This window comes from Aptenodytes patagonicus, chromosome 1, assembly GCF_965638725.1.
Source record: "Aptenodytes patagonicus chromosome 1, bAptPat1.pri.cur, whole genome shotgun sequence".
Classification (NCBI taxonomy): domain Eukaryota; kingdom Metazoa; phylum Chordata; class Aves; order Sphenisciformes; family Spheniscidae; genus Aptenodytes; species Aptenodytes patagonicus.
Window position 1 is genome coordinate 121,912,938 of NC_134949.1, and position 13,414 is coordinate 121,926,351.

The 13,414-nt window shown below is 45.7% G+C and overlaps 1 protein-coding gene across 4 annotated transcripts in view; it reads left to right on the forward strand.

Annotated features, from left to right (window-relative positions):
* EVA1C (eva-1 homolog C) overlaps positions 1 to 12,752 on the forward strand; it is a 40,545-nt gene extending 27,793 nt beyond the window's left edge. For 3 of the 4 annotated variants that reach the window (XM_076352986.1, XM_076353011.1, XM_076352993.1), the window contains 4 exons: positions 5,420 to 5,563; positions 9,979 to 10,050; positions 10,833 to 10,922; positions 12,221 to 12,752. In XM_076352986.1, the coding sequence (XP_076209101.1) occupies positions 5,420 to 5,563; positions 9,979 to 10,050; positions 10,833 to 10,922; positions 12,221 to 12,615 (701 nt within the window). In that variant the 3' untranslated portion in view covers positions 12,616 to 12,752. The remainder of the gene's footprint in view (positions 1 to 5,419; positions 5,564 to 9,978; positions 10,051 to 10,832; positions 10,923 to 12,220) is intronic. The other variant, XM_076353002.1, reaches the window with a different exon arrangement.
* Positions 12,753 to 13,414: the final 662 nt, after the last annotated feature.

Below are 13,414 nucleotides of genomic sequence, written 5' to 3' on the forward strand. Positions count from 1 at the left end.
TGTAGCTCAGAGCTGCTACAGAGAAGGTGACTAAGTCCTTTCTAAACTGCAAGCATCACTGGTTCAAGGCCTGGGTATGCCCTTCTATTCCTGAGCATCATCTGCTTAGCATATATTTACTAGCTAACTATGGGGCTGATTTCAAACACAAGCCCCATGGGCAGACATGCAAGTGGCAGGCTCCTGAACGGAAGAAACTTGAGGCTGCAGAGCAGTTATTTTACTAATGCAGCATAGGACCTCTTACAGGGACACCATGAAAGAGCAAATGTGCTCCAGCTGTGAAGGCAGAGGGATGGTGTGAGCAGGGTAGGTGCAGAGGCACTGTTCCGTAGCAGGACCAGGGCTCAAGGATGTGGGGTAGGTTGACATCTCCCTTTGCAGCTTCTGCCGCTAGTGCCTTGCCACTTTGGTTGTGGAAGACAAGTCAACTGAATTTTATGGGTGCAAAAGTAAGGATAAAATTGTTCAATTTTGCTTCCACCACAGAAATCCTTAAGTCAACTCTCTATGTGCAGGCATCAGATATGAAACGTTCCTTGTCCATGTCAGCCTGAGCAAGCTGGGAAGCTTAGTAGGTGTTTTGGGCCCCAAAAGGTGCCAGTAGGAACCATTGCACCCCTTGGCCCCAAGAAATCTTGTCAAGACAAAGCTCCCCAAAAAGAAAAGGCGTTCAAAGCATTGGCAGGATGGGAAGCGGTTGTTTGAAGGGAAGAAGAGAGCAGCCACCATTTTTAGAGTCCAGTTAACTTTCTGCCGAGATGGACCGGCTGTTTGAAGTTGCTTGAAGCACGCTCAGACGCACATCACTTCATCCATTAATGTTTTCTTTACTAGCAATTCAGGGGTTTTCTTGTGTATAGTCTTTTCTAGCTTAGATTTTTGAACTGTTTGGAAAAGTACACTTGGCACTCGAGTCTAAAATAAGCCAAGGAACTCCTGCCTGTGTACATGCAGACCCAAATGGTGCAAAACAAAGCAACGAGCATTTGAGCAGAGGGAGTCTGGTTCCTGCTGCCGCCAGCGAGTGGGGAGCTCCACTTGTCTCTTGCCCTCGGTGTTCGTGCTGGCAGATGGATCCTCCACTCTCTGCATATGCATGTGCAAGAAGGAGAGAAAGACTGGAGGGGGGGTTGTGCGAAATACCTACAGACTGAATTCTGAACTCAGAGCCGCTTGTAAATAAAACCAAGCAATGGGCTAATCTCATGCAGGCTACAAGGGCCTCACAACAGGCACCACAGCGAGAGGGGGAGAGAGGGTGCAGCTTTTCAGAAAGCCTTGGTGCTGTATTCACTTCTCAGGAGCGGCCAGTGCCGGCAGTAAGTAGTATTTTTAGCATATCATACTGCCTTGTTTGCTGACAATACTTGGACCTGGAATATAAAGGTATCAGCAACACTTTTCGTAAGTGCTGTTGATCACATTGTGTGTTTTTGCTAGAATCAGTGGTTCAAATGGCCCTTTTCTGATGCATAGGCAGGACCCTGTGTGCCATGCTCTTGCATAAATTACCATATTATTATGGTAACTTTCTTTAGGAGTCTGCAGCCTTAGCTTGCTCCGAACTCCATAGTTTCCCCTTGTCAGTTCTTATCCCCAGAGCTGATACTTGGGCTCCACAAAGCACAAGCCATCCCGATTTGGTAGTGTGAAATCTTTGCTTTCAGTTGATTTTAAAAGCAAGCTCCTTATTCTTTTGCGGGTAGGCACAGCCCAGAAAGCATAAAGCAGCATAAGCCAGCAGTTCGGGATGAAAGCAAGAAGCAGCTGGGCTCCAGTACTGGAGTGACAAATTGTGGAGGGGTTTCTTTTTTGGGTGCCCTGGTCCTTCACCAGCAGGTTACGTTTTACGTCATGTGGATCTACATTTGAGAGATAGCCCCTACCCACCGTGTCTTGAGGCTCGCCCTGTGCGCAGTGATGTGAGAGAAGACAGCAGTTAGCAACATTTGGAGAGGGTGTGACAGGACGCTGTTGCCAGAGCTTGGCACAAGACGCTCAGGCCAGCTCTGGCTGCTCCATCACCTGCAGGTCTTGTGTGGCAGGGTGGAAAGAAAGGGAGGGAAAGCTCTTACTGTCTGAATTGAGAGAAGCTTTAAGAAACCAGAAGACAAATTGCTTCTCATTAAAGCCTGCATGATTTATGGCATGTCATTTGCATGCCAAAACTTTCCTAAACAAAGCTAATTAGGGAGCTGAAAGAGCCTTTCCTCCAGAAACAAGGCTGTCTACTCTAACTGTTAAATAGCTGCAGTCAGATTTGATAGTTCATTACTGAATTAAGAACCTCTGCTTGACACCTGTATCTCCATGCCATCTATGTAAGTGTCTGTTTCAAAAGATCCACCGGCAGTCTTGGTGTGTAGCAGGCAACTGTGGGATAAAGGCGTGAAGAATGGAGTGTTTTCCCAGCCACACATTGCTGCCTTTTCCACCGCTGCTGATGGATGCCACCAGCCTTCTAGCATGCCGGGAACGTGCCTTTCAAGAGGCAGTTTATTTTAAACGTATGGTACCAGTTTAGCAAGCCCCATAAACATATGTGTAGCTCAAACATTACTTAGATATTCAGAAAGAAGACACATTGCATATTTATGTTCATCTCCTGATTTGTGATTTCTTCGGGACCGTTCAGTGGGACTATTCACTCATTTACTCAAAATGCAGCACTGACTGAATCCTCTCCTCGTTCAGACACTGCAGTAAGGTGTTTGACCAGAAGGAAGATAAGTTATTCCCAGCGCAAGTTCTGCCTTGCTGCAGCTGGATTGCTATTAGACCCCAAGCAAGTTTGATTGAAACTAGCTTGAACGTCCCTTTGGCACACACTGATTCCTCTGACTTCGGTGCAGATACACTTCTGTAATGTCTGCTTGTGGGACATTGCACAGACAAAGATGCAGCCGTTGAAAAAGTGGCCTGGTACCGAGTACACAGAATTCCTCCGAGCTGAACTCATTGCTCAGCTGCCGGGAGAGCTAGTGGGGAGATAGCAAGGACGCACGTAAACCAGAGAGAAAAAAACTGAACGTTTTTTGACTGAATCACTAAAAGCCTAAGTCTTGTTAGACCACAGGAAGCTGTTAAAGAGGGGGTTTTTGTTATAGGTCTTTCCAGTTAACTTCTGTGCTGTCTTGCAAAAGCAAGCCAGCCTTGGTTTGCATTTACTCACCTGTGACACCAGGCAAGCCTTGGGAAGTTCTCCAAAAACTGGCCTGCCAAGAACCTGCAGGCATATGGCAACTGGCTCCTCAGGTAGAAGAGCCAAATCCAACATGAATATAGACGATAAGGAGCTATTAACTCCCACAGAAACATGAGCAAACATCTACCAAAGGCAAAATGAAACATGTACTTACTGTATCACTGAATTTGTAGAAAACCATCAGCACAACAGCCTCCTGTTTTTTAAGACACTGTGAGCAGCTCGTAGGGCAGGAAATTCTGTAGAAAACATAATTCAGTTTGCCAGATTGCTGTTGTGCTTCCAATCCATTCATTTATGAATCATCTGATAATTCCTCCTGATATTCTTCAGTTGTTTTCGTACTTGCCAAAATAAGCTACTTGGCTGCCTAAAATGTCCACCCAAATACATCCTTGCTCATCTAAAATTGTCAGGGAGGGAGACTAAAATGGATGAGTTACTTAATCAGAACTATCCGATGTTTTAGTTCAGCCTTCCCTGCCTGCCCAGCAGCCTCCCAGGACACATGGGCATTAGGTTTTTAGGTCTCTGAAAAGACAAAGAAAGAGTTGCTCTCCTAAAAATCCATCTCCAAAGGTAACCCACGAGCCCTTTGCTAAACAAATCAGCCCAGTATCTCCCGCTGGCTCCGCTCAAGTACATGACTTACTTAGTGCTGGCGTCAGGGGATTAACTCTAAAAATCACAAATCTGCCCCATTTTCACATGTTAAAGGTGAATCTTCTTTGTCAAGAACTCCAGTCTCAAACCTGCCTTTTCTTTCCAAACAAGACTGATTTGGGGAACCTTTGGAGCGTCTTTGTGAGCACTATTTCTCCTTCCTCTGAAGAGGCACAAATGAGCTTCAGCAGTTGGAAGGTGACAAGGTGCCATCCTTATCTGAGTTTTGCTGTAGGAAGAAGGACTGGTTTAATGCCCAGAAAAATATGTTTTCAGACCTCTAGAGTGTCCCTACCTCGGAATACTATAGTGAGAAATACCTGTCATCCACAGAAAGTCACAAAATGCATGAGGTAATGCTGACTGGAAGCAGACAGCTTCAGAAAAGTATTACTTAACTCCAGACTTCTTGTTTCTGTTTAGAAACCAAAACTAAGGGGTGTTTTTGCTTTGTGGCTTGGAGTTTAGCACACGTGGATACCGGGGATTTAATCACATCTAGAGACATTCTTTCTTTTTTTAAAGCAGATCTTTTAAAGTTTGTCTGACACACACTTTCCCACTCAAATAATTTCAGCTTCAGTGTAAAATCCTGCTAATCAAGTTTTATTATTTTATAAATTGTGGCAGAAGGCGTAAGACTTGAATAAAGAAATCCCAACTCCAAGCATAGATGTTAGCAAGGCAGGTTTTCACACACGGCACATGCTTCTTGCCCACAGGGAGAGGTTCAGCAATCTGGACTCTCTTCATCTGCACAAAGTCAGGGGTAGTTTAGGCTGCTTTGAAAATGATGTGGGTTACCTCATGTAATGAGGGCATGAAGGCAGCGCAGTGCAGATGCCGTTGAGGTTGCTTTAGGCATGCAAACTTGGCTTGTGGTGGCAGCCTTACTAGAACAGCCTGGAATTTGGTATGGGAGGAAGAAGCCAAATGTTTCCCTGGTTAAATATTGAGCCCGTTTTGACCTTTTCACCACAGCAGAATGGCTCCTACCAGTGACAGGCATAATAAATCAAAAGGTACCTTTAATGCACCAAACTTCACTGTAGCCCTAGCTGTTGTGACACGCAAAAATTGATCTCACCTGACTTGAACTGAAATTAGGCATTCCGTCAAATCATCTCAATAACCCAGGGACCAAGAGAAAGACCTGCAAACAGCATTGCATCTCCCTTTATTTGCACACTCATCTTGAAATGGAATAGATGGAGAGCTATTTGAATGTGCTTATTTTTTCCAAGTGATCGCGAAGGGAACATAGAGGTCTTATACTGGGCACCTCATTTGGAGGTTGACATGAATCTTACCGCAACCAAAGCATGCACCTGGAAGTCAGCATGAGGTAGTTAGCTTGCTGCAAGTTCACATTCTCATTGCAGCTGCCTTCCTTGCGTTGATGAATCTGAACATTTAATTCTGAAATCCTGCTTAGGCAAACATATGCCTGAAATCAATAGCAGATTTGTATCTCTAGTCGTGCGTGTAGCAGCTGTCATTGCTGATAACACCAGTGTTGTATATTTATGGCATGTATTTTTCTTTCAGACTGTTTGTCTTACACGGCGCTAGAAGTTTTATCAAAAAGGTGTTATGGGAAACAGAGATGCAAAATCATTGTCACTAGCCGGGATTTTGGAAGTCCGTGCCTACCTGGAGTGACAAAATACCTTAACGTCAGCTATGCATGTGGTAAGAGCAAATGCATGATCATTTTAAAGCTGTCATTCTGCTTGCAAAGCAAACCAGTGCCAAATGGTGCACATGTATGGAGGCAGAAACACACACACACAGAGGCTTCCTAAATCTCCCCTTCTTTTAACATAGGAAGTTTGTGACATAGCCATACAAAAACAAGCAAATATGTGAACAATCCCATGGGCAGAGCTGCACCTGATGTAAACTCAGGCCATTAGGCGTTTTTTCCTATAAAAATGCAATTGACAATAAAATATAAAGTATGTTTTTTAATATTTTGAGAAATACTATCAAAACAAGAGTCTGTTCTGCAGAATTCACCTGCAGCAGAGCTAGGAGAAATAACCTGGCATTGCCTGCCATCAGTGCAGGTAAAGCAGTCCAGCATAATTGAAGCACTGTGTACAAGGCCAGTCCTGAAATTTGATTCACATGAGCACACCTACAGCCTTCAGCCTTGCAGAGGGATTTCCTTTCTCATGGGCAAAGCCTCACTACAAATAAAGGTCTGAGGTTATACATCCCTTGCAGGACTGAAGCCTACTTCAGCTCATCCTCAGACAAGTGGAAACAGTTTTCCATATTCTTTACCATAGACTGATACATTTACATCAGGGGAAAGCAGAATTCCCTATAATTCTTTTCTCAAAAGCAAAGGCTGTGGGACAGCAAAGTGTAATATCAATAAAGGTGAGAGAGAAGTGGTTGCAGAACTTTAATGTAGTGCCTTATTTTGGTATTGCACATTTCTAGGAATGGCTGCGCATTTCTTAAACCTCAAACGGATTTCCTCAGGCTCTGCTTTCTGCTGCTGGCTAGCTGTGGGGTGGAAGTGTGAGGGTCAGGGGTGATTGTCTCTCACAGGCCTCTGCTTCAACCAGAGGACGCGTAAAAGCTTTTTCACCAAGTTACCACTGCTTACTGTGCACCGCTTGGAAAGCTGCCAGCCCTGCTCCTTGCTGGCTCTTTTCAAGAGAGCCTGGGCTGTAGGGAGTCACAGCAGTAGCTCCACGGGGACATATCACAGAGCCCTTTCGCTGCATCTCCAGTGAGCAGTGGTCAAAGGGCACAGGTTATCTGAGACGTGCTTTTGGGAACAGCAGTGTAGGATTGATTACCAGATCACCGTGCACCTGAAGATCAGAGGAAAGTGAGCCCCGGCTGCTTCCTTGCTGGCATGAGACATTTTCTTTTTCAGTCTCCCCGTGAGTTAGTTGTCAGGTGAGAGGCGTTGCAGTAATTCAGCTTTATATTTTTGAAGAGAGCTGGAGATCTGCCTTTGCACTAATACGTTATATTATTGTGCAGTTGCCTTCATGCTGTAGTAACTTTATGAACGAGTTAATGGAATACTCTTTAATTAGAGTAAGGATAATTATAACAGATTGTTCTTTCTTGCATATCTGTGTACTAGAAAACCAGCGTATGTTTGTTTGCAGTGAGGTTATGCATTCTGTTATTTGGTGGAAGTGGTTTTGCAAAAACATGTGGGTAATAAATAGCGTTCTTGTGTGTTGCTGGCACATTTTGAAGACTTTTTCTTCTGCCAAATCCTACTGAGCTGTGCAATCTGAAGCATTAGCCAATGATTTGCAGGTTTGATTATTTTACAGATCATCTAGTGAACATGGGCGTATTCCAGAATGACATTTTACATTCTTTCCCCTCACTAGAAGATCCCTGCTAACCTGATGCTTCCCAAGATAAGGTAAATAGACCTCCCCCTGAAGTGACAGGAGCACAACAGAGCAGACCACGTTCTCTGAGGGCTGTGCCACACTTAAAGTATTTCCACCATGGTCAGGAATGTGAAAAAATCATACTCCCCACCTCAGTGGTCAGCAACCGTTTAGGGCTAGTGTGTCTGGCTGCATTTTTATTTTTGCAGTTAATTCCTGCTAGTGAAAACTTAGCAGGAGCCAGGAGGTGCTGGTTTCTCACAGTCTCAGGGCCCCCGATGACCTGCTCAGCATCATCTCGTCTCTGCACGAGGCTCTTGCTGAGGCTGGACTTCAGGAGCCTCTCTCAGGAAACAGCTCCCGATGCCCTGCGTTGTATCTGCACTCCCTGGATGCCATTCAAAATCTGCCTGTGGGCTGCCTTTGGCAGCTTGCGGTAGGTGACTGGCTGCAACCCTACTTGACAACATAGCGCTGGCACAAACTGTAGTATAGATGTGATTATCTTGATAAAAATTCCTCGTGCTAGTACCAGTTATTCTGTTCAGCGACCCGATGCAGCCTATCCTAGTTAAAGTCCTCGTGTCTGAAATAAAGCCATAACGAAAATTGACAATGCAAGCAGTCGGGAGCTTTTTTTGTCCATGCCATTTTGAATTAAGCATCCCCCTACGACAAATATTTGAATGGCATATTAAACAGCTGTTCAAACCCAATGGGAAGACATGGGGAAAGGATTCAGTCCTGTAGCAAGCAAAGCCCTGGGAGGGGAGCAGGAGGAATATCAGCACGGGTGAAGGAGCCCCCGCCTGGGCACCAGGCCGTGCGACAGGAGCTTCAGGTCACACAAAGGCGCTGAGTATGGTGCGTCCTCCCAGGATGTTGTTCATAACACGTGCACATTGTTCGTAACAGCCAGGCCTGCAAATTCAGAGTGCAGTCTGAAAACAAACCAACCTGCTCACTGTCCGCCTCGTGCACCAACAAAAACACTCTGCCGCTGGAAAACAGTTCAGGATTACGATGAGGTACAAGCCAAAATAGAAATGAGCTCATTCTCCCCTATCTCTGTTGGCCTTCTATTGCAAACAGGAGCTGAGTCCCAACAAAATTCTTTCATCAGGAAAGAAAACAGCTATGACTTTGAGCCCACACACAAAGAAAAGTTCTGCTCAGAAAGAAGTGCTATTTTTAGTTGTTTTTCAAACGAAAACTATGCTAAGCCCCAAACCTCAGTCTCCTCTGTTCCATTTAACTTTCCTTAACACTATTTATTGGCAAGTGTTTCTGTGTGGGATAGAGGTGAGCTTCATACTTGAAATTTCTTCCTTTCCCCCCACCCTTTCACATCAGTCTGAAAATCAATCACTCTGCTTTCACATAGTACAGGGAACAGGTGCCAAGATCTGGGGATCTGAAGGGCCCATTCATCTAATACAGAATATGTGAACTCTCAATATCTGCATGATGCACCTGCTTTTAGCTCTTTTAATTATTTTAAGAGTGTGAAAACTTAGCAAGGGAAAAAACTAACAAAATGAGAAGGACGCAGCCCGCTCCCACCCAGCGCATCTCTTCCCATCCTGAGCACCTTCCTCCTCGGCAACCATTTGTCTCAGAGGCTGTGCAGAGGATGTCACACAAGACTTCAAACATTTCTCTGAGAATTACAGTGAATTATCTTCATCGAAAAACAGTATCTAGACACAGTTTAGCATCTGGCTGCAGCCCAGCAGTTGGCCAGTTTTGTCTCCTATCAACTGGTTGGCACACCCCTTGTGGGGTAGAAAAAAAAGGGGGCAGAAAACAAGGGGGCAGGTCCCCCCACTGTATGCAGCTGCATTGACGTTCCTGGAGCTCCACGCGGGCACAGGGCCCAGTGTGTGAATCCAGTCACAGGTCCAGAGCTGCCCTTAACTAGCCACTAGCGAGAGACGACAGCATTCATTATCGACAGATAATGTGTTTCGCTGATCTTTAGGTGAAAATTACTGGCTCTCTACCTGCGCATCCCATCCCTCGGGCTCACTCTGCCTGCAGCACTTGCCCTTTTCTCCCTTCCCTACTCACCCCACCTTCCTTTAAGTCTTCTTCCCAGTTACTTTATTCCCTTTCCCACCTCCTTTTCCTCCCCCCCAGCGCTAACCCCATGAGCAGCGTGCTCTTTGCCACCGTCCCATGCCACAGCATCCCGGTGCCGTGGCTCCTGGTGCGCCAGATCTGTGGGTGGTGGTGGAGGGAGGAGGACATGTCGCTGGGCACAGCCCTTGTCCTGGGGCTCCCGCGTATGCAGGGCCCCGCATTTGCCAGCTGTCGGGGTTAGAGTATTACTAGGTTAGTAAAAGTCAAGGCAACGCAGTGGCAGCAGCCCCGGCCGGGCTGGTACGGTGGGGATAAGCAGCACAGCTCTGCCTGGGGTTGCACCACGCACCACCTCTGCAAACGCTCCTGTCCTCCGGGTGTGAGGGAGCATCTCTGGGCCGCCGAGGAAGCTCAGGCTGGCTGCAGCACCGAGGCCAGGCTTGCACACCGTCAGGGCTGGCGCTTGCCCTTGCTGGCTCTGGACGCAGCCGCCCACTCCGATCTCTGAGCAGTGGAGCCACCTGCTCCGATCCCTTCAATACCACCATCGGAAACCCGATTAATAAACCCAGGGTTAGCAGTTGGTAGTTAACTGGGGATCTGGTTCCTAAAACTAACAGTACACAATTTGTCTTTTCATCTTTTCAGTTCCTAAATTTATCCTCACAGCTGTCAACCCCCTGGTCACCGATAGCAAGTCTTCTGTCAAACAGAACGATGGTACGTACTGTCAAAAAAAATACGGTTTGCTGCTCTCCTTTGTCTTTGATTGAAATAGGATGTTCTCCCGCTGCAGAGCTCGGTCTAAGGGAGGTGGGACGAGGTAATGGAAACCCTGCTGAAATAGCTGCTCTTCCCCTCGGAGGGCAGCGTGACGGGCTGGGAGCAGGACGGGACCCACACGAGCACAGTCCTGCTGCCACAGGACTGCTGCGAAACGAGTGAGCCGTCCAGACCTACCCCTAACCAGTGTGCTGTCTTCTAACTTCGATTGAACCGTGGGAAGAGTAAAAGTGAAACTGCAGTTGTTTCAGGGTGAAGAGTCTTTTAAGAGTTATGCCAACACCTGTTCTTCTTGAACTCAAATCAAATTAATGATGTGGCTAATGCGTATTCGCTGTCATCAATGACGGGAGTGTACTGCAGTGATTGGGCTGGGAAGTCCGTTTGAGAGCTGTGAAGCTTAATGGAAATAAATTATTTCAGAAAGCTTAATGGGAATAGGCAAGGGGTTTCACTTGGTAATAGATTCTTTTAAATAATTATGCCATTTTCTAGATACTCAGTATTTTCAATACTTTGTTATTTATACTTTATTTCAATTTTTTTTTAATTTCCCAAACATTGTTTGGTCTAATGTTCTGCAAGTTTCCTACGGCACAGCACTGGCCTGCCTGTGTTTTAGACAGACTTGTTAGTTCAAAAGTTATTGGGTGAGTATCAGCTTAGCAGCTTCATCATCTGTGATATGATTGAATTTGCTTTCCCTCCTTGTGTCACAGGTGTCGACCTTGATCCAAAGGAATCGAGACTGCCAAAGAAAGATGGAAGTATCGTTAGCCACTTCTTGGCTACATTTGCATACATTAGAGGTAGGAAAATGAGGCTGAGATTGTTTGGTTCATTAGATTGTGGCGTTTTGGGAAAAGGGAGGATCGCCTCAGAAGGTCACAACTGGTAATCCCACGTTTATAGCAACAGTATTATTACAATATAATCACAGTCTTGTGGCTGGGACAATCGCAGCATAATTGATATTTATAGAATATTTTCCATCTTGAAGGATCCAAACTCTTTTAAAAGAGACTGCAGCCCAGATTTTTATTAATGAATATTTTCAGTGGAGACTGTCGGTTGTTCAGTATTTTTGAAAACCTGGTCCTGATCTGGGAGCAGCGCTGGAGACATCCATTTTTGGAAATGTTGGTTTGCATGCATATAAGGATCATCGAGGGGCATTAAAAAAAACCAAACACCAAACCCAGCCATCTCTGGTATGGGGCATGGCAGGTTTTGTGACTTAGCAACACTAGGGCAAATTTTGTTTGGGCAAGTGGATTTGTGATCACCAGATCTCTAACACCCCAGGAGAAGTCACAAATTTTGGAAGTGAGCAAAGGCTGGTGTTGAGAAGCGATTCTGGAGCTAAGATTGCTGCTCTTCTAGAAAATGGCAAGAACCACGCAGCTGCCGAGCATCATCCCACAGCCTTTGCAAGGGTCTCCCCCGCCAGCGTGAAGGGCGGCCACAGCCTGCCGGCACGGCGAGACAGCTGCCCCCAGCAGCTCTCCCCAAACCCCCAGACCCCACCACCCTTGAGACCTCCCAGCGACACCCCAAGCAGCCAGGGTTGGATTTTACAACCATCGAGAAAGGCCGTTTCCACATCTGTCTCACTTGTTGCTATACTGAGAAGTGATCTCAGACTATGTCAAGGAAGAAAAATGCTCCCTACCCAGCCCGGCCTGGAGATGCTGCCGTGGCTCCGGGGAGCCCAGCGTTGCTCTTCCCATGCCCCCTCTTCATGAGGGTAAGGCCTGTTTTGGCAGGATGGCTGGAAAAAAAAAAAGGGTATGCTTCTGGTAGCTGGTTGAGAATGCTAGTAAGCTGCTAATAAAAAGATGGGATAATGTTATTTTATAAAGTTAGTAAGGGGCTGGGATTTTTGCACAGTAATTTGAAGAGGCAGAGACGGCAGCGTTCAGACTGCACGTGCAGGGTGGTTTCGGTGCATGACAGAAGAAGCCTCCCCACGGCCCCCATCCCCCCAAGCACCCCCCACCGTTATGGCTACATAATGCGGGGCGCTTCGGAAATGGCAGCTGACATTTTTGTAGCTAGGCTTTGGCAGAGCTTGTAAAGTGTTTAAGCACTGGCTTTCTGATTTCAGATCACCTTGAAAGAGCTGGTCTCCTGTTTGTGTCCAGCGTTGGTGTGGGATTAATCGTCATGCTGTGCACTTTGGTGATCCTCATGTCGTGCTCGAATTACTTCCAGAAATGGCACAGAAAGAAGGATCACTTAGTGCCAGAAAGTGACGGAGCGTACGAGAACAGCGAAAATGAGGAGGAGGAGGAGGAGGAAGATTCCTCCGATTCGGACGTCCAGGATGAGATAGCGGGACTTTACAGGCCTTCTTACTCAGGTTATAATTCAACAGAGGCGGCGGAACTGGCCGAAAGGATAGAGCGCAGGGAGCAGATCATACAAGAAATTTGGATGAACAGTGGTGTGGATATGACACCTCCTAGAAATATGAATATGTTTTATATTAATGAACAATAAATGGCTTATTTTGGATGATGCCCTAGCCCTTTTTTTTTTTAAAAAGAAATGTACCTTCTGTGAAGGAACATTTGTATCAGTGCATATAATTATTTGTAAAGTAAGAAGAAATATATGCAATAAAAGGAGAATTTCAAACCCTTGACTGTCTATAAATCATTCTGTGAAAAACACGTTTACAAGCTTTCATAGTTTTAAGTTATATGTTATGCATTACTTTTCACTGTAATTTGGGATCAATTGCCATATGCAGGTTAAGGAATATTAAAAAAGGACAAAAATATTCAAGCAGCATAACATGGAGAAACACCTGCATTAGGCCATGGCGCTTGTGACCAGTTAGTGTGTTGCAGCTCATAAATTGCATGAGAATGTGCTCTATTGATGAGAAATGTGAGTAGTATTAATAGAGTGAACAGGACAAAGAAAATTAAACACAGGTTCTTGAAGCTTTTCTGCTCTTTCATTAACCTAACCTTTCCCTAATAAATCCCGTTCTTCTGGTAACAGTGATCCTGATTACAAGGGGGTTAAATTCTGCTCACTTGAGTCCAGCTGATGCAATTACTTAGAAGAGAGACGTGAAAGAAGGTCCCTCTCTGGGCTGGGAGGTCTGGAAACTAAGCTGCAAAGAAGCGCCCGGTATTTCAGTGAAAACTTTCAGGGTTTGAGAATTAGTTTCCTTAGTAACAGTCCTCTTGATGGTAATGTAACGGCACCTGAAGTCAGGCACACTTCGGTGTGCAGAGATGTCACGATACCTCTCGGAGTCTCCAGCTTCGTTTTTAAAGCACATAGC